Source organism: Fundulus heteroclitus, chromosome 5 (assembly GCF_011125445.2).
Source record: "Fundulus heteroclitus isolate FHET01 chromosome 5, MU-UCD_Fhet_4.1, whole genome shotgun sequence".
Lineage (NCBI taxonomy): Eukaryota > Metazoa > Chordata > Actinopteri > Cyprinodontiformes > Fundulidae > Fundulus > Fundulus heteroclitus.
Genome location: NC_046365.1, coordinates 7,585,899 through 7,607,269, shown reverse-complemented (window position 1 = coordinate 7,607,269; position 21,371 = coordinate 7,585,899). Strand labels below are relative to the sequence as shown.

Genomic DNA, 21,371 nt, shown 5'->3' with positions numbered 1-21,371 from the left:
GGCTTCCCCCTGTCAGAACCCCACCTCGACAAATGTGACTAATATAAACATAACTAAGCCAACATAAAAATAGTGCCTAAAAATAATAAACAAAGACAGTCAAGCTGCAGAATATGACTGAGTCATAGTGGGCAGCCGGGAGCTGAACAGTAGCAGTTCCTATTTTTGAGATGCTGCTTCATATTTCTCCATAATGTTCTTTCCTTACAATGTCCTGTAATCTGTAAAGCGCAGCAGTCCCTTCTGCAGCAGAACCTCCCGTTGTCATGATGCTGCCACCACCGTACTTCAGTTGGGATGGTGTTCTGAGGGTGGCCATCTTCACTGGTTTCCCTTCAACTCTAACAATGGCAAACACTTCCACTCACAGCACATGTCTCCGAGTTTTATGGGGCTTTCTTACTGACTGCATTTGCAAACTGTAGCCAAAGGTAGTTTTTTTTTTTTATCTTGCTCTTGGTGTAATGGCTGCTTTCTTGCCAAGTGGCTTCCGCCACAATCTTCACAAGGATGAACCCGTCTGGTCCTGGACCCCATTTTGCATTCTGATGTTTTTCCTGATTTCTTTTAATCTTCCTGGGATGTCACACAAGGAAACAGTGTGTTTGAGGGTCTCCTTTAAAGTACATCTGCATGTCTGTTGTTGTGAATTAACCTATTTGTCTAATTGTCTAACAACACAGTAATCTTAGTGACCAGAAACCTTTGACTCTGCTGAATGTCATGAAGTTCAAATGTTTAATATTCTTTCCATCATTACTCTGGTGTGTCACAGATATAAATAATCGTTTACATCTTAATTGACAAAACTGGATGATGCTGTGCGTGTTTAGGTAAATACCTAATTTCAACTGCAGAGCATTTTTAAATGACATTGTATTGAAGTCTAAGAAAATCTATGCTTTTGTTTAAAACTAAAAAGCTACAGTTATTTATGACTTTGGCTAAATGTATGATTATTGGGCTTGATATTATATGTTTTTGCTTTTTGTTCTTCAGGAGATGTAACTGGAGTAGTTTAAGAGTTTGATATCAGCTAACAGCAGGTAATTATCTGGGCTATCTGCTGCCAGCCAGCCTTAACAGAGAGGGTGTTCATAGCTGGCCAGCTGTAGTTTAAAACAAAGTTACCAGGTGTGGATCTGCTTTACATCCTACACCATGAATTCAGTTTTTAAAGAGCAAAACGTTTCCTGAAAGACAAATTAAACCTTTTTAGAGAAAGTGCAGTTGGTTGCTTTTAGCCGCCTGAATCGGCAGTTCTCAGCCATGTGTGGGGGAGGAGCAGTGCTGCCCCTTTTCTACACCACATACAGCCCAAGAACACTCCCGTTAGTCCAGTCTTTTCTCTGGCATCTCAATGAAAATGAATTTAACCGAAGAAACAGCACAACGGCAAAATGTAGCAGCTTTGAAACCGGGTGAAACCTCGGTACATCTCCACTCACGTTCATGCCTAGACGTAATTGCTCAGACAGGCCTTCTCTGACCTCCCGCCAGCAAAAAAACTAAATAACTAAATGCCTTGCTGTACATTTAGGAGGAAAACATCTTCCAGTTCAAGCCTTCTGGGTGTAGCATCCAACATCATGACTACTCAGGAAACAGAACACAAACCAGATAGGTGGACCATGTGGCACGGTCAACATGTGGGTGATGGCTCATACATTGAAAGTCAGAGAGACTACCACATTGTCAGAAGTTTTCTGATTCAAAGCAGATCTCGAACTCTAAACATGACAAGTTGCAACCCCCGCCCCAACAAACCTTTATCGAGACGACCACGATTAAACTCCATCAAGGTAGCTTGGCTTCCTGGATGCATAACAGATCTATTGCACTGGATCAAAACTAGCCCGGAGGCGAGGGTGCAGAAGAAAGCCAGACTACAGGGACATAGAAATCCCTTATAGAGTGAGAAGGGCTATCTTGATTGGGCATCTCTTCATTTTGGGAGCTTGACCAACCATGCATGCTGCAGAGCAGTTGGACACAATGGGTGGGGAAAAGGAAGAAAGAAAAAGGGGAGGGGAGGAGGAAAGTGAGGAGGAGTGGAAGAAAAGGAGTGCTGACCCCCCAAACTCTCCCCGGTGACTCAACAATGAGAGAGAGCAAGGGAACAGATATTTCAGTGAGTAAGTATAAGGCTGTCAAAGCAAATTACGGTCATTCCACTCACCTCCTAGCAAAACACGCTCAGTCTTCACCTCTCTCCTTCAGAACCTCATTTCAAGCACAGCACAGAAAAGGACACCTGGCAAACTGCAGACAACAAGCAGCCTCAAAGCACCCGTTTCAACCCCCTCCCTGCTTCTCCCCTTTGCTCCTCACGCCCATCACTTCTTAGTCTCCACAACACCAGTCCCAGCTCAGACCGCACGTCAGAAAGGAGAGCATAAAAGGTGACAACTCACCCAACCCTTTCCTTCTCTCCCACTCTCTTCTTTTCTCAATCACTGCTCCAGCTTGTGAGGCCAAACTGCTTCTGCTGCTGCTGCTCCCTGGCCCCGCCCCCTCCCCCCAAGCGGGTCACGTGACCACCATCCAAAGGCATTTTAGTTCGCCACACCCCTCATTCAGAGAAACTCAGTGGAGAACTTTGGCAAAACAGAGCGCGATCCCAAACCACGTGGGAGCAGGTAGACCCAACTTGGGAAAGAAAACAGGTTTTTGTATCACTAGTGAAAATGTGCGGGTGTGTAACAGTGTGTGTGAGACTCTTTTTGCCCGAGATCCTGTTTCGCCCCTCCTGTGTGTGTGTGTGTGTCCATCTGCTCCTTCCCTCCCACAGCTTTGTTTAACAGAGGAGGGTATTAAATTCTCGGAGTGTGTGCGGACATGCTGGAGAGATTTGGTCATCCCTCTCTTCGCCGGTGCTAACTAGCTCTTGTCTCTGAGACACAAACACTCATCACTCAGCATCCTTCCAGCTCTGACTAACGCATGATTAAACCCATGACTAACACAGAACTTTTCTATATTTAGAAATTTAAAGCACCCTTAGAGGGCTCATTTCTAAAAGAGGCTATACTTTAGCTCTGGTTTGTGTAAAAACTGGAGGCCCAGCACAACAGCTTAGATACAAAGTCTTATTAAACGGTTAAAGCCTAGCAAATAGATCCACTTTGAATGTTGTAGTGTTTTCATGTATGAATGACTATTTTGTGTCTAGATGTAATGATAAACAATATGTAATATTTATTTTTAGCATCTAATAGCCACTAGCATTACATTCTTCACTATGAAACAGATTTAAGATGTTTCATTCATACCAAACCATGGTTAACTGTTGGCAACCAGTAGCAGAGGAAGCTCCTGGGCGTGGCGCCCAGTGATCTGTCCCTGCTCTACAAAAGTAAGAAAAGTAGACTTCAGCTTTACACATGCCTCCACTGAAAGACAGTCATAGAAAACCAGACAATCATATAAGTATGAAACCAACTTCCAACTTTCTTCTTTACCAACAGTAGGCATCTGCTTCTCGTCTGGAGGAGTCCGAAGAAATAAGGTTTCTTTATAAAATTGTCACGCTAAATTTCCACCTACTACAAGTGTACATCTTGAAGTGCTTTATATTTTGTCACATTATAACCACAGACTTGAATGTAGTTTATTACGATTTATGCGCTAGACAAACACTAACTGGTTCATAACTGTGCAAAATGGAAGAAAAACAAAATATGTATCATAACAAAAAATTTACACACAAAAAAAAAGAAAACTTTTGAGATTGTACTTGACTCCTTTGAAATGCAGTACCACTAAATAAAAACAAGTACAAACGATTGCCTTTATAAGTCAGAATATTCCCAACTAAAGTATCCCAACATTTTCACATTTCCCCTGAACACAATTTGTAAAGAAATCAAGAAAACAATAAATCGTTTTCCATCTTGTTCACAACCAGATAGTTTGTGTTGGTTTATCATGTTGTCCCAAAGAAAGACGATGAGATTGTGGTTGGAACATAACATGTTGGAAGAGTTATGAATGATTTTCAGTTCAGTTTATTCGTATCTTTCATTCACAGCAAATTTCATCTTAAAATATAATCTACAGAATAGTTTTGGCAATTGAATCCAATCATAGAGACAGATTCCAATTCAATTACATTGATCCAAGTTTTAATACAATGCAGTCAAGTTAAGAACCTAATCAGTAGTGCTATATCTTCAGCAATACCTTGTGTTATTTGTTTGATCTATAATCTATTTAAAAACCAATGAGACAAAGATGCATGATTTTTTTTGGCTACATTTACCATGAAACTGACTTTTCCCTACCTCTTTTTTTGAGACTGACTTTTCCCTACCAATTATACGTGTATGCAGTTTTTGGACGGTCTGAGAATTGGACGGCTGGTAAACAATTACTACAAAATACAATGAAAGTAAAGATTCAAGATGGCCAAATTAAGCAAGTAAATCAACAGCTGACTATGTTTTCTAAGGGGTTTTGTTCTTCAATTATTAGGGATGTAATTAGATCTCATGATGTAAAATACAACATTATTAGCCCAGTGGGGATGAGCTTTATCGGTTAGAGCCGCTGGTTCATGACCCAGTGATTCCGAAGCTGCAGAGGCAATGGAGGACAGGATGGGTGCAGTTTCTGAGTGGTTGAGCGATGTTAGCAGCGTCTTTGGTGATATGGCCTAACGTTCAAAGTAGTAACAAATGCTAAACACTATCGATCAATGCTCGATATTCCAACTCCTGAGTCTAACTTGCCACCAGGGCGTGTGACTGACTGATGTGCTTCTAAACCCAAATTTGGGGCAATGGTGACAAAAGCATGTACCGTTTGAACCAATAGGAAAATTCAACAACAATAGCCACTGTTCAACCCTAAGAGGGCAGCACTAAGACAGTTTTAAGACAAATATTGCAGAACTAAACAAGTTCATATGAAGATTTTAAAAGTTGCACGGTAACATGAGCACCCTGAGTCCCAGTTTATACAGCTCATCTGCAAAAAAAGTTGATTTGGAGGTGAGTTATACTTTAAATGTTACAATAAACTGAGAAAATGAAACCACAGATGTCCTCTAAGAGTTTTCAGATCAAAACGAAATGTTGCTGAAATGCTTGTTAAATGGAATAGGAAAGAAAATGGAGTGGCTGTGGAGTTTAGTCAATAGTTTCACTTCTGGATGTGAACCACAAACTGCCCACACGTTTATACTAAAAACATCTTCCCCTCAGTTACAGGACACACATGGAACCTATTTTCCATGTAGCTAGCATCTATTCCTTTAAGAAAGGACTTCCTAAAGGCCTAACATCGCCAGCTAGGCTGTGTGAAGCTGCACTGAATTTACCATTGGCAGCAAAACAGATGAAACTGTTTGCAAATCCCAAATGTTCCCTGGAAATCTGTATCACTCCTGCATCCTGTGATCCAGCAATCCCCCAAACTGCCAGACAGCAACGTCAGAAGGAAAATAAATGTGTTCTGGGAATAGATTTAATGATCAAAGTGAAAGAAAGGTTTAGATTAATGATGAGTTTGAGTGACAGGAACTAGTCAGTGATTTATTTGTTCCTGTACTGATATGGCTTTAGATTTTTTTTTTCCCATCAGCACGCTGGCTGAAGGTCTGAGAGAGGTTTTTAACATTCGGCAGAAAGGCTTCCTTCCTGCCATCGCTGGATTTCAGTCTTAGTCTCGTTTGTGGTTTTGTTGTGAAAGTCAGAGTAGAAAGCAGTTTATCAGGTACTTAGTGCTTTGAGCTACTGGTATATTAAAGAGGCATGCGTGTTAATGTGGCAATTCAAATGCTATGGAATGAATTAATAAAAGCTTTCTGGGGATTTCACTCAGAACACGTGTTTAACCTGATCTGAAAGAGCTGCAATGAACTCGGAAAGACATGTAAGCATCTCCCAAATCCAGTCTGTGCTCTGCAGACACAGTTTACGAGCACTTTTTATGCTAACTTTTCTCAGAGACATAGCTCATCATTTGCAACCTTTTGACTGGCCAGAAGAAATCTGATCTGTCTTTCCATGAATTTATCAATGTTTTATGAGTTAGCAGGGTTATTTCCTCCAATATGTCTTCTATTCTGCTTCAATTCACTTTGATCTGTCTTGAGGCAAATCTTAAATATTTTTCCCAACATGCATCAACAGAATTGCCCTTTTGACATGACAGTTTTTCTTTTTTTTTTTAATGCACATCTCCTTTTATCAAAGAAAATGCTCCCATAAAGTTGTCACTGCTCAGTAAACAAGGTTTTTCTGGATGAAACTCATGACACACCAGTGTCTGAAACTGCCATTTCCTCTTGTGGGAACCGGAGATCAAAGGAAGAGCCTGTATGATGTGATAGGCATGTAAAAAAAGCTGAGACGCAGCTTTTACGAGAGCGAGGGAATGTGCGGTGTACGCGCTTGCTTGCATGCATGCAAGGGATGTTGTTCGTTTCCATTTAAACGCAAGCAAGCTAAAGTGTTATGGGAAAATAATGAGAGATATCCTTATGTTTATATTTCTTGTGTTTTAGTTTTTTTTTTTTTTACCGATGATGAGTAAAATGAAGCAGTTTTTATCCTTAGCCACAGAAATATCAATTAGAAAAACAACCAATAATAAAATCCTTTGAGCAAAAGATGAAACTAACTAAACAGTCGCAGAGCACTACAGGGCATTCATACTCAGGGGAACCATTTCACAAACATGACAAGGCATGGCTGCTAAACTTACGGGCCAGGTAAGAAAAGTATTAACCACAGAAGCAGCCGAGATGCGCACGGTAACCCTGGAGGAGCTGCAGCAATCTACAGCTCAGGTGGGAGAACCTGGTGACACGGAAACTATTTGTTATGCACTCAAATAAGATATAAAGAATGCCTTAAGAAGTCTTGTTTGTAGTTTGTCTATTGGTACTGGGCCACGAAGGAATCAGTATATAATTGTGGTTATTTAAGCAGATGAGCAGAGCATCTGAAAAACTGGGACTGTCCACGTGCTTTCCCAGGAGCAGCGGTGACAACAGGGATGGAAGCGCCTGGTTCAGGTAGGCGGTAAGTTGCTGCTTTTGGGGTTGAATGCTTAAAGATGAGGGGGGATGGGGTGGGTGGTTAGATTTAGATCAGGAATCCCACAATTTGCAAAGATATCTGGGATGGCATGTCTGGTCTGGACACAGCAAACGTGGAAAAAAGCACTCATGAGAAAGCAATTGAAGTGTTTGACTGCATGCAAAAATGCTACGTCTGTCAAAACACTGCACAATTCTCTGTGGGACGCTTTTTTTTCCAGCAGCGACAGAGTTAATGGATGGATGAAGATAAATGTGGGGCGATTCTAGAAGAAAACCTGTTAGAAGCTGCAACAATATTAGACACTGTGGTGGAGGTTCACCTTCCAGCAGGAGAATGGCCCTATACATAGAGCCAGAACTACAAAAGAGCATTACGACTTTTCATGTGTAAAAGTGGTCCAGTCAAAGTCCAGATCCAAATTCACACATTTTCCATCCAACTTGACTGAGCTTGAATGGGGGAAAATACCAGTTTCAGTGCACTACTGGTAGAGACAGACAAAAATCAGGAATCTTTCTTCTCATTATGTAACCATAATGAACATTTTGATGAGACACCGGCTCAGAGCTCACATATAATACACAGACAAAATAAATGTTCAAGTTGAGTGTACCAAACAACAACACCTCCTGAGAAGCTAAAAACTGTGCAAATAGTCCTTACCATCTGATAAGATTTGGGTAATGAAATGTCCAGTTACAAACTGAGAATTTGAATGGATGTCTAAACAAACACTCCCCGAGAAGCTAGAAGTGTGCAGATAGCCCTGAGCATCCGATAAGCTCTAGCTGCCTCAGTCAAGAATGACAGATAGCAGTCAGTGTGCAGAACGACATATATGACTGTGCATGTGCATGAATCCACCAGATAAACCCTTTCTGAGAAGGTAAAAAGTGTGTGTAAATGTATATGTTCCCTTTACATCAGCATGTGAGATAATCCTTAATCTGATCAAGAACCTGTGGAAACAGGACCATGTTTGTAAACCTGTACACAGACTAAACTGGGCTGGTGGTTTATTTGATTCCCAGCAGGGGGCTACAGCCTTCACAGCTTTCGGAAAGAAGCCGTTTTTAAGTCTGTTAGTTTTTTATTTAATGTTCCTGAGTCATTTACCTGATGGAAATGGGACAAACAGTGCATTGCCTAGGTGGGTGGGCTCTGTGGCTATATGTCTGGCCTTTTTCATGCACAAAAACGGGGTCTAGATCTTGTAAATAGCACCCTACAATCTCCTGTCCTGACCTCACCACCCGTGCTAAATCCTTCCTCTCCTCTGCCGTGCAAATCCCACACCACACTGTCACGCTGAGACACAAGATGCTTTCCATTGTTGTTCTGTAAAAGTTTGTGAGCAGCTGAGTAGAATGTCCAGTCCGTTTCAGTTTCCTGAGAAAAAGAGCCGTTGTTGGGCATTCTTCCCCAGGTGGGAGGTGTTCTTAGTCCAGGAGAGGTCAGAGATGTGAATGCCCAGGAACTGTATGCTGTCCACACAATCCACCACATGTATGCAGAGAGGAGCATGTTCAGTCTTCCTGGACCTCCTGTAGTCTACTGTGACCTCCTTGGTCTAGCTGGGATTCAGGATGAGGTTATTCCTAGAGCACCACTGCGTCAGGCTGTGGACCTCCTCTCTGTAGTGGGTCTCAACATTTTTGGATATGAGATCCACCACAGTGGTGTCGTCCTCAAACCTCACCACCACGTTTGTGGAGTGAAAAGAAGAGCAGGCGTGGGTGAAGACGGTGAGGAGAGCAGGGCTGAGGACACAACCCTGCAGCATGCCAGTGTTGAGGATCAGTGGGGCAGAGGTAAGCCTCCTAATCCTCATCGCCTGGGGCCTGATGGTGAGGAAGTCACTGATCCAGGAGCAGAGAGGTGTGGATCGTCCCAGGTTGAGGAGCTTCAGAGTCAGCATGTCTGGGAGTATGGTGTTGATGGCGGAGCTGAGGTCCACAAATTACATCCTAACATATGTGTTGGGATGCTGCAGATGAGTCAGAGCTGCATGAAGTGCTAACAAGATGCTACAACAAGACACACGACGTAGCTCAGCAAAATTCAAGATGAGTGAAAACGATTCAGTCAAAGTTGTTGTGCCAACATTTTTTTTTTAAAACTGGCTTCCATGTTTGCAGGCTGCTGTTGTTTTGGCGACATAAAATACCAAATTCTGCGCTCTGTTTTCCAACCTTGCAAACTCTCATATGATTGGCTCAGGAACCAGGAAGTAAACACGGGCTGCACTCTGCACCAAAATAGTTCTGCACCGTACTTCTAGGTTTGAAAAGGATAAAAACCCGAGTAAGACATTGTTGATGGGGAGGACCGATTGTTTATAAGGAATGTTACTTCTATCCCAGGTGACAAATGAGAATGATTTAGGTTGATTTAACAGTAAATGTCTTTGTTATTTCTCCTTTAAATGCAGCCATACTGTATATGTGGAGTGAAACTGGCACTGAACACACCATCCCCTTCATGAAATGGGAAACCAGTGAGCGTGGTTTGGGAATAAAATGAAAATGATTTTGGTTTATTTTACCGTTCTTACTTATTGCTCCTTTAACATTTGCGGTTGTAACGTGACAAAAAGTGAAAAGGGTTCAGGGAGTATAAATCCCTGTTGCAGGCCCCGTATGACCAGTGTCCTGTCAGGTCAGAGGGGAGATCAAGGGCCACGTCAGGGCTGATTGTCCAGGACCGATGGAAGACCATGTCAGGAGCCGATTAAAAGAGTCACCTCTGTAACTCAGCCACTCAAGTGACTCTGTGACATTTCCTTGCACGAAGAAAGCCAAGAGAAGGAAGGATGTTAAGGAAAGAGGAGACAGGAAGAAACAGATAGAGGAGGGCGGGGGTGGGTGGAAAAGTTATTCACAAAAAGGAGAAGGGGAAAAGAGGAAGAACATCTGGCTTGGCCCGAGTGTCTACAGGGAAGATAGTTGGGTCTGTTACAGTCTTCCTGTTGTGTGTTTTCTGCTGCTGTTGCTCCACTCCCCCGTGGTGCAAATGGAGACAGCATGTGTGATGGGTGAGGACACCCCGACGTGGGCCCCCGGCACTCAGCTGTATCCCTCTTTATCTGATATCACTCCCACGTTACCAATACAGATGGATTAAAGCACGTATGCACATACTGAGGCGCTTAATAGTAAAACACGGTGCTTTACAAACGTCTTCACACCCCATTTTGACTTTACTGTTAGTTTATTTTGCTGCCTGAGCTCAAGTTTCAACTTTTGACCACGTCTCACGGATATCCCTGTCTTGTTAAGCCCCTGTCAGACATCTACCCTGCCTTCTGTTTTCTGGACAACGACCTGGACTGTGTTCTCGACTACAAACCACAGCAAGCCTCACGATCTGTCTGCCTGTCTCTGCCTTCCCCCTGTAGGACCCATGCTTGTCCGTCAGAACTGCCTGTGCCCATTACCTGCCTGTCACGTCCCGCTGCAGGTAGCCTGCTCTCAGCATCACCAAGCTCCTGTTTCTCCTGGAGAAGTTCATACTATTGATAATTTTTTAAGCTCAACACCGTGTTTGGCACATATATCAGGTTCTCTGTTTGACTGATTCAAAGCACTAACAAGTTTGACCGGTATTGCTCTCAAATAGGTTTATCCATTTCCCCTGTTCGTACAAAAGAGCAGCATCCCAATAGCATGATGCTGTTTAGTTCATGCACCCTCCACCCCACCCCACACCTAGGAAAAAAAACACAGTACTAGTGATGGAAGGTATGTCTGAAGGTTTTCCTCAAGCAACACATTTCTTTCTACCACTCTTCCACCTAGAGCATGTTTGTTGCGTTCACCACTGGCCTGTCAACGGAATCTGTGTACCTCCTCCAGAGTTACAATGGGCCACTTGGTTGCTTGTGGTGTGCATTTTGCAGATCGTAATTTGTGCAAAAATAAAATATATATATATATATATATATATATATATATATATATATATATATATATATATATATAAATCTCATTTCATATCAGAAAAATGTGCTGCTTTGCTTTGTTCTACCACATAAAATCCAAATAAAATATCTAGTGTATGGTAGCAACGTGCCACAAAAGTGAACAAGTTCAAAGGGTGTAGATACCTTTTAAAGGCACTTTCTGTCACTTCTCCAGTGTCAAGCTGAAACCCCAACCTAGACCAAAAGTCTGCTTTTTTTTTACCCGTTGCTCTTACTGACTTTAATAATGACCCCGAAGCGGAGAGATAAATGGAGCCGATCTTTTGGTTGATGGGGAAGTGTTTTGCCTGGGACAGCTTTCGTGTGCTCTGAGCCGCCAAAAGTTTTCACAGCTGGGCGACCTTTCAGGGAAAACATCCTTAGAGGACGCTAAGCGAAACTGCAGCCTTAACTAGCCAAGTACAATAAGTTAGCGTCGTGTTGTCCTTAAAACGACACCAAAGCATCAGTGTGCCGAGAGCTGGCGCCTTGCAAAGAAAGAAAGAAACTGAACAACAGAATGTCACCAGAGGGATTTCTGCAACTTAAACATGGCCGAGGGAAAAAAGAAGGGTAAAGCATCCATTGATTCCCTTTAACCTTAGCCTCTAAAGAATTACGATGGTTTTATGTATTTGGCTAAAACCGGCCAGTGTCTGGCCTCAGTTTAGTGAAACAATAAATAAAAGCCTTTGAGACAAACGATAACAACCAAAACTTAATACTCACCGAGCATGAAATGTGTGTGATCGCTGTATATCTCACTGCAAGCAGAAGTCATCTCTCCTCTAAACCTGTTTTTTTTTTTTTTGTCTTGTTTGGATTAAGATTAAAAAGTCCAACTTCACAGTTTATTAGGCTTGCAGCAGCCGGAAAGTTTTCTTTGCTACTGTTAAACAACAGCTAACTGAGGAAACACTCCCTTCCAGTATTCGCACACATTAGGATCTATCTCATGATCTTCTCGTGGCAGAGTCTTCCCCCGATGAACAATAAACACAGCGACTCCATGGGATCTGCCTTCTGGGGGAATCCCTGGATCTGCAGGGGCAAGGGATGACTCAAAGCCAGGAAAAGAAAAAGAAGGAAAAAAAAAAAAGAAAAAGAAGAAGGCGGAAGCAGCTCTGTAATTAAACTATTTGTGTAGTCGCTGCATGTCTTCCAGAAACATCTAACCGAGTTATGACGCTAATTAACTTTAATAGAAACCCCACGAAGGCAGAGGCAGGGAGGCAAATTACGGCCAAGGGAGAAGATCTACTTACAGGGATCAGTGAACATCACTTTTACTGGTTTTACCTCCAGAATTTCCAGCTGCCAGTGGTTGCTCCTTTCAAACAGCTTGCCCCTGCCCCCCCCCCCCCCCCCCCTTCAGTTGTAAATTCCTCTTCCTTGCCTGCCTCCCGTTCTCCTGAGTGATGTTGATGTGTTCAGTCTGCTGTGTAGCATCACTGAGCGCCTCATGGCATACAGACAGGAGGTGAAGGTTCAGCAGACTTTCATCCGAGCTCCATCGACACATCTTTTTTCTTCAAACAGATTACGGCGTTCCTCTTTTGGAAAAAAAGAACCTACAAAGCCTCCTTTGAATTATCCAAATCCCTAAATTGTCAATGTAAAGCTCTGCGACCACATAGGTTCACCCATCAGAGCGGTGCTGTTTAAAGGTTTAGACTTTAGCTTCTAAGATCTCATGGAAGAAAACACTTTTTAATTCACAACCCTGCAGTTGGCCAGCTAAGAACGTCGTTCATCCCTGAAAAGCTGATTTTAACTGCGCATATCAATCCGTCACTAAAAGTACATGTGCACCACAAGATAACGATTATCAAAGTCAACGTTGGCAGTCCTTCAGAAGGCAACACAGAAACACGCACAACATACAGCTCTACACCCACGTACACACTCCTGATTTAGACACTGATTAACCTAACATGCATGTTTTCGGCTCATGGGGAAAAGCCGACGTAGATACAGAGAACTCACTTATACGAAGAGAGAACACTCACATCTATGTAGAAAAAAAAAAAACCTAGGCCGGGATCTGAATCTGGAACCTTCTTGGCATGCACGCTGGTATATTTACTAAATGCACGTTACATGGGATATGACTTCAGGAAGGAACAGGAATTTAGTGAAACATCACATCCTGTCAGATTATTTGCCTCTGTCATGCCTGAATTTCCTTATTGTGGGACAAAGGTTCTTTCCTATTCTATTATTAAAGTATTTCTGATGCACATACATTTTGTACAGGCGTATGCTTATTAATGGGATGAAGAAAATACTTTTGTTTTCATATATTCAATGGTAAACTGATCATTTGCAGATTGTAAGTTCAAGTTTAACACTTACCGCTTCATTCAGACGATCCTTTGAGCTTGTGATCAACACGTGTTTAATTAAATTAGCAACCAACTAAAAGATACCGTCAAAGGATCAATATTATCCCCTCTGATCCGTATCCATGATTATCAATCTGCTCTGGGAAATGTGTTGATCAGCGAAGACTGACAATAACAAGCTGATAATGGCACACACGAGCTCCGTGTTTTTAAAGCCCTAAAATGCATTAAGACAACAAACATAGGGATTCAGACAGGAAACCGAGCACTGGCAAAATCACGCCATGCCCCTTTGATTCCGCATTCCCAGCTTCATGATGTGAATGCTCACACGGCCCATGAGCTGATCGTTTTGATGTGAAGGGATAAAATAGGCTTCAATTAGCATTTTGTGGACATGTTTTTTTTTCATTGTGGACATTGGTTTTGAAAAAATGCTTTTGAGTTTCCCTCAAGTAGTCAAATAATTATTAGCTTAGTTAATCAGAAAGCAAGTTGGGCTGCCATCAGTTGGAGCCACACCAAATATTCAGTATTTCAGTTCATATCTTAAGATAAAAGACGGAAACACTGTTACCGAGAAAGTCAGCCTGTAACCGATGCAGCACAAAGCAAAAGAGCAGCTGAATGCCTCTGCTGCCATATTGATCTGAGCAGATGGCAGGAATGTGACATGGAGCACCATCTGTCCATGCAGACATTGCAAGGCTGCTCTTTTTAAAGCATGTTTTCTGTCAGCTAACAAGTGGGTAAAACTTCATTATCAAAGTATATTTTATTGTTTTTCTAAATGTACACTAATCTAGCCCAATTAAAAAGATTAGCATATTCAGCATTTAAAGTCAAAAGGAGAACCAACAAAGTGTTATGTGTAGACATTAAATAAGGCAGATAATAGAACAAAAATGCACTTTTAATTGTCCTCTATTTACAGATTTGTACTCAAGTTCAGTCTGTTCTGTTTGATTGTGGGGAAAAAAGACACTTTCCCATTAGTCTCTTTGACAAAATAACCACAACAAAGTCTAACTTTGAACAACAAAGGGTACTCAAATGGAGCTGGATCACATCAATGAAGATCGAATGGCCAGAGTGTAAGTTTTATATTAGTTTACTGCAGCAGACTCCCATAGCCCATATCGACCATCTGCCTTTCTTCCTATGACAGGATTGGAGTTTGGCTATGTGTGTAATTGCAAAAACAAGCCTTTAAGTAAAACCTCCTGTGCAGTTCAGCGCTAAGCCAAAAGCAACATATTGAGAAAAGTGAGAGAGAAGAGACGTCGCACATGTTAAAAGTGCATTAAAACATGGAGTAAATATCTGCAGTGGGGCGCACAGCATGCAGGGAAAACTGAATGGGAAGGGGGTGTTTGTTAGCAGCTGTGGGACATGGCAGGATGGCTGAAAAGGACAAAGGTCTTTCTGCAGTGGTGGGAAACTTCTTTAACCCTTGGCTTCCCCCAGATGCTCAAAGTAAACTTCAACTTCCGAAAGCCTTATCTGGGAGAGCGGAACTGTGCGCGTATTGGCGTATGTATTTGTGTGTGAGTCTTTTTATCCGGGGTAGCGTGGTCACCCTCCCATCGGCCTGTTCCACTCCCTCCTTTAGAGAAAGAGATCTATTACCAACAATCTCAAGTCTCGTTAGTTTCTGCAGGCCTCAAAGCAGCGCTGCAAATAAGTGGAAATGGAAATGACATGGAAGAGTGTTAAAAAACCTTTATCTGATTGTATAAGAAAGGGCCCGTCATCTCGTCTGTGCTGATACATTTCTACTGCACTTCCACCACTGTGGTCCAAGTTTCCGTCCCTGGAGTTTCATTAAGCTGCAGCCATGAGGCAAACTGCTGTGATACCAAAGATAACGTGCTTACCCGTCATTTGAAAATGAAACCCTGTGTGAAAAGGAAGGAAATGTGGTTTTGTTTCGCTTCTCCCCTCATCTGATGTTATCGATCCTAGACTGCCTCCTGGTGGCTTACAGAGGACGAGCACAACCGGAGGAAAAAGCCAGCTCCAGATAATGGCAAGGGACTGCCCATGCTTTCACTGCAGGCCATTTTTCAGCTAACAAGATTGATGTAAGAGACTGACTTCCAGAGCGCCTCAGGTCAGTTGCTCATTATTTGCTTCAACCAGACACACAGTCTTCAACAATTCGTGCTTCCCTGCAACGGCAGCAGATTTAGACTCATGCAGTCAGTACCCACTTTGTTGGGTGCAGCTTCCTCGTACCGAGTTGGACCATCTCTGCCCTTCACTACTGCCTGAATTAAAATTCAACTAGGTGTTGGAGGCATTCCTCTTAGATTCTGCTCCATATAGTCGTGATTTTCACACACTTTCTGCAGATTGGTCAGCTATACGTCCAGGATGATAGTCACCTGTTCCACCACATCACTACGGTGGTCATGAATTGAGATGGGGTGAGTCTGGAGGCCGTCAGAAGACAGCAGAAGACTTTATCCCTGAGCTGTCTGGTGTGTTCCTTGGACTTCATGATGCTGTTTGCTCCCCAATATTCTCTTAACCAACCTCTGAGGCCGTCACAGAGCAGCTGTATTTTTACTGAGATTAGACTGAATTCAGTAATTAGCAATCATCAGGCAACTTCTGAAGGCAATTAGTTGTACTCAGAGAAAAGGGGGCTGAATACCTTTGCACATCGGACTTTTCTATTTGTAAAACAATATTTTAAATCATGTATAATTTTCTTTCTACTTCACAATTGTATAACACTTTGTGTTCGTCTTTCACATCAGGGTTCCAATAAAACAGATTTATGTTTGTGGTTGTAATGTGACAACATGTGGAAAAGTTAAAGGAGTGTGAATACTTTTGCAGGACACTGTATTTTCCACACCTTGAAATGACATTCCTTCCCCGTCCTGGTCTTTGCTTTAAACCTCAGTAAGTTGTCTGCCCTATATGCAGGGGGCCTAAATGAATTGATTTTGCTATTTGTGTTAATGAACAACTGATTTGTTGTACCTAATAGTGTCCAGAATCAGATTCCTGGGGTAAGACACTAATGGACGCCTCTTGATGTCCAATGAGGAGCTGCTTTGGAGGCATATTAAGAAAATACACAATGCTGCTTTGGAGGTTTTTAATATATCTAGCAATCCGTACAAGCATATTTGTACTCATTGAGATCTGTTTGCTTTGATACTAAAAAAAAAAAAAAAAAAACTGTCCAATATGTCAAAATAGTTGACCATTCCAGTCAGATTAATTCACAGCATCCTTTTCGACTCTCAGCATGGGCTTCAGTCTGTCGGCAGGAGTACTTCCTCGTGAGCACGTAGGCAAAATCTCTCTCTTTCCTCTGCTTCGCCTCTCATTTCTTTCTTCCTTGGGTAATTAGCCGACAGGTCATGCTGAGTAATGGTCTGGGATCAGTCCAGAGTAATTACACTGGGAGAGGATTGACCTCGGATATGCCTCTGCCTGAGGGTGCCTGTATGGATGAATGTGTGTGTGTGTGTGTGTGTGTGTGTGTGTGTGTGTGTGTGTGTGTGTGGGTGTGTGTGTGTGCGTGGGAGCTCTTGGTGATGAGAGATAACAAAAATAAGACAAAAAAAAAAAAACTAAGATTAAAAAAGTGTGTTTGCATGCTCTTCTTTGACCTGCGGACAGGCAGAGACGAATCACCCTCTGCGGACCCCTCCCTCTCAGCCTCAGAAGGTCAATCCAAAATTAAAGACAAATGATTTCATTTGCTCTTTCCACCAGAACAGCTACACCTTAATTGTAAGACAAATGCTAGCAGAAGACAGCGTGTTTATTTGGACAGTTCGAAGACATTTCCCAGCTCTGCTTGAAGCATCTGCCGGGCTGACGTGATGATATCTCTTTTTGTTCCTCACAATCACAACAGGAAGAGAGGACACAATGGCACCACATGAACTGACTCCTTAGTAACACCCATTAAATACACAAAAAAATAGTCCTGGCTATAACCATGTTATTTTTTACCCTCGGGCCACTGCTGTAAAAACTGTTTTCCTAGAGCCATGGCTGAAGGAGAACCCAAATGAGGTCTCTGGATGTGATCCCATTGATAACCCACAAGTCTTCAGATAAGGATGCAGTTTATGGTCCAACGCTGCCCTCACTGACTTCGCCGCCGTCTAGCTGCTGTAAAAACGGAGGAAGTGCATCTTTAGTGCTAACATGAAAGCAACTCTCTGTTTCCAAGCCTCAATCTGTCCATGTCAACCCAGACACGAGTCTAATGAAAAACTTGTCTTCTTTTTTTCTTGGCAGTCTCGACCCTACAATCTCTGGCTTTCAAAGAGGTGAGCTGAAAAAAAGAGGTTTCATCCTTTAGATGCTCCAGCAGACGGCAATTTGGGGAATTTGTAGGACGGATCCACACCTTTAGGTTTTCTACCATGTTTCTAGAACTGCCCCTGAGCACTTGGTGGGTCTGATCAGTTTCAGTGAATGACACAAAACAACATCCCCTTCCCTGTTAATTATTATGTTGTAATGAGATGCTCTGTTTTATTTTTCACATGGTTTATGGATTAATTGGGCAATTTATGTCTAACCAGTCGGCGTGTTATATTGCGCTCAGCCCATGATACCAGACATGCCACGGTATTGGGTTCATGAGATTGAGTTGAGGTTTTAGAAATATTTTGTTGACAATAATAAATAACCTTTTACTTATATTTTCTAAAATGAAGCTAAAGCGGAAGTTGAATTGAAGAAACTCATCGCCTGCCTCCATCCAATCAGAGGCCGATCCGCCTCTGATGTGAGCCAATCAGCTACGAACCGCACCTCCATGAAGCCTAATCAGCATCCCGCGCTCATCTTAAAAGCAACTTCAAATCCACGTCTCAGCCTGCTAACCAGCAAGCGCAAACAGCATCGCATCATGTCGGATTACGAATCAGATGTCCTATTCAACCCACCCCCAACCCCTTCTCCACCATCGTAGCTGAGTTCATCTAGCTTCCAAGACGTTCCTCCATCCTCAACCCATCAGAGTGTTTTCTCCCTTCAGTCTTCATCACTCCCTATCACCTCGGTATTGGTCCGGCAGAAGACCATCATGTTGGGCCTGGTTCTGCCAGAGGTTTCTTCCCAAAGGGGAGTTTTTCCTCTCCACAGTCGCTTCAAGCTTGCTCATCATGGACAGTTCATGCAAACCTGTGTTTATCAAGTTGGACATCTATCTTAAACAGATCACCATATGGACTGAACAAACTTCTTCTATCTCCACTCCACCACCAGTTTCAGACCTGGTGGGGAACATCCCTGTTCTCATACATCTACTTATGCATATTAAAGTATAATTTAAGGAAAATACATTTAAATAGTGCAAAAATGATCCATGCCCGGTTTAACTAGTCCCTAAATTGAAGCTTTTACACTTGTCTAAGGAGGTCCTAATTATTCTTTTTTTTTTATTTTATTTTTTTTGCCTTGTTGTTGTTACCTTGCAGCAAAAAACACAATGGTTCAAATCCCTGCCTGTAGTATTGCTGCATGGAGTGTGCATGTTCTCCCAATGCATGCATTGGTTCTCTCATGGTAATCCAGCTTCCTCCCTGAGTCCAGCTAACCGAACTTTGGCCTCAGAGGTGAGTGTGTGACTGCCTGGTGGTTTGTCCCGCATGTCTATGTGTTGCCCTGTGGTGGACTGGCAACCCACTCAGGATCAACCTTTGGAGATACACGTGATGTATTATTTATTTATTTGTTAGCAACAAAAAGCTATCGTTACATAAAATAGCCAGGCACCCATGGATCTGTTCATAATGACCTTTCTTACAAACATCCTGGTGTATGTCTTTCTTTGCAATGCGTCGATCAAAGTACAAAGCACCACGAGCTGGGAAAAATGACTGAGTAATATCACCTGACCCCAAGAGACAGGAAGTAGCCTGCAGTGAGGTCACGGTGCAGGGGAAACAATCCCGGTGGACAGAACACGGAAGGAAGCACAGTGGACTGACTCTGTGTGAACCGTGATGTCATTTCCTCACAGAAACACTGAACTGACAGGAAGGTGAAGCACAGAGCTGCCTAGAAATTATAATGGATATTCATATAGAAAAATAACAAGATTAATCCAAAACTTTAATTGTATTGCAGAAAATCTTAGGACGGTATTTCTCACAATTCCCTGCAAAACTATTGTAAAGTGTCGCCTTTATTCAAATTCAACCCCCTTAGTATCTGATACCACCTAATAGTCACCTTATAAGTAGAGAGAGTCCACCTGTTTGTAATTTTTCCCAGCATAAATCCAGGTGTCCTGTGAAGGCCTCAAACGTTTGTTACAGGACATTGGTGATCAAACAGCATCGTGATGACCAAGGTACAGACAGCGCAGGGCTAAAGCTTAGCAGACATTCATAACAGTGTTATCAAACAATAGCCGAGGCTTTGGATGTCTCTGAAAAGCTCCCAAAAAACAGCAGCCTGGCTAAACGGGGAGGCTGGGAAGGGAGATCTTTAACCAGGGAACCAGCCAAGTGGCCCATGGTGACTCTGGAGGAGCTGCAGAGGTCCACAGCTCAAGTAGTAACTACAGTATAGATATTTCCTATAGTTGTATTATAACTATAAACCGTGCATTTCACAAGATCTGGCCTTTTTCGAAGAGGAGCATATGGAAAGCCATTACTGAAAGAAAGCAATACTGTGGCCAGTTGTTTAGCCACCAGCCAAGCAGGGGAAACAACAAACAGGTGGGAAAAGATGAGACCAAAACTGAAGAACTTGGTCTGCATTCAGATTCCTACATTTAGTAAAAAAAATAGAATAAATAAATAAATAACTCTGTATAAAACCCTGAACAGATCACCCAAACTGAAACATGGTGGTGGCATCATTCAACCTACACAAGGCTCGAGGCTCAGGTGGAGATTCACCTTTCAGCAGATCTATGACCACCACCTTACAGTCTAAACTGCAACGTAATGTTTTAAATTAAGAAATATTGATGTGTTGTCCTATCAAGACACTCTCCATCCATCTTCACTGAGCTTGAGCTGTTTTCCAAAGAAGAACACAAACAATTTAGCCACAAAATAAAAGCCAGAATAGACAGGACCTAAGGACCTGCAGCTGTGGCGCTGGTGAAAAGGGGGGTTCTATAAGGCATTGGCATAAGAGGGCCGAACACAGTTACATGCCACACTGTCCAAGTTTCTATCTTTCTTTTAATCGAAAACTGAAGTGATTGTTTCATGCTTCAAAAATGCTTGGGTTACAGGTTATAGCCTTTGGGACTTGCAAACAAGTCACTACTCATTTACACCCCTCTCTGGGCCCCTCTCCGTGGACCAGCAAGTAGCTACAACCTAAATAATCTCTAAGAGCACCGTGTAAAACGCTCGGCAAAGACACAGATAAGAGATTTATAGCTGTGCGCGAAAGACAGCAAACATGCAGAACACAACATGACATACTGCAGCGCAGGCGAACGGAGGCAGGCCCAGACGCCGGAGCGCTGTTCACAGTCTGAAAATAAAACATCTGCCAAATGATGAAGTGCGCTCCACATATAATGGCCTGACCCAGCCAAGAGTCCAAAACAATAAATGGCCTAAAAGCACCAAGAGATTATATCTAATCAAAATGTAAGTGCAAAGATACCTATGTAATGTGGTTAATAGCAGTGCACCTTAAAAGGATCTAGTTTTGCTCAAGCAGCAACAGCAATTTATTTCACATGTTACTTTGCCGGTTATTATAACGATCATACAGCTCTGGAGTGGTTTTGTAAATCTATCCCCTATTGTCCACTGCAGCACAGACAAAGAAATAAGAAGTATAAATCAGGGCAACAATGCCATCGTCATCGTTCAGAATGAGCCTGGGGCAAACTTCTGCTTTACGGGATGTCAGTGGGATGCTGTTGTTGCTCCGTATACAGATGCAGAGGAATGTGTTACTACCGCTGGCCAAGATGTATAAAAAGCTTTAAAATAACTTCAATTTAACTTCAGTAGCATCAGCTGAAAATCTCTGAAACTTTTAAAGAAATGC

At 42.5% G+C, this 21,371-nt stretch overlaps 1 protein-coding gene across 7 annotated transcripts in view; it reads right to left on the bottom strand.

Annotated features, from left to right (window-relative positions):
- sept9b (septin 9b) overlaps positions 1 to 21,371 on the bottom strand; it is a 113,412-nt gene that overhangs the window by 30,193 nt on the left and 61,848 nt on the right. Inside the window, exon 1 of one of the 7 annotated variants that reach the window (XM_036136796.1) lies at positions 11,740 to 11,806. The exons of 3 other annotated variants lie outside the window; for them this stretch is intronic. In XM_036136796.1, the coding sequence (XP_035992689.1) occupies positions 11,740 to 11,791 (52 nt within the window). In that variant the 5' untranslated portion in view covers positions 11,792 to 11,806. Of the gene's footprint in view, positions 1 to 1,767; positions 1,953 to 2,179; positions 2,360 to 2,414; positions 2,527 to 11,739; positions 11,807 to 21,371 lie in introns of those variants that run through there. 3 more of the 7 variants (XM_036136798.1, XM_036136799.1, XM_036136795.1) reach the window with 3 other exon arrangements.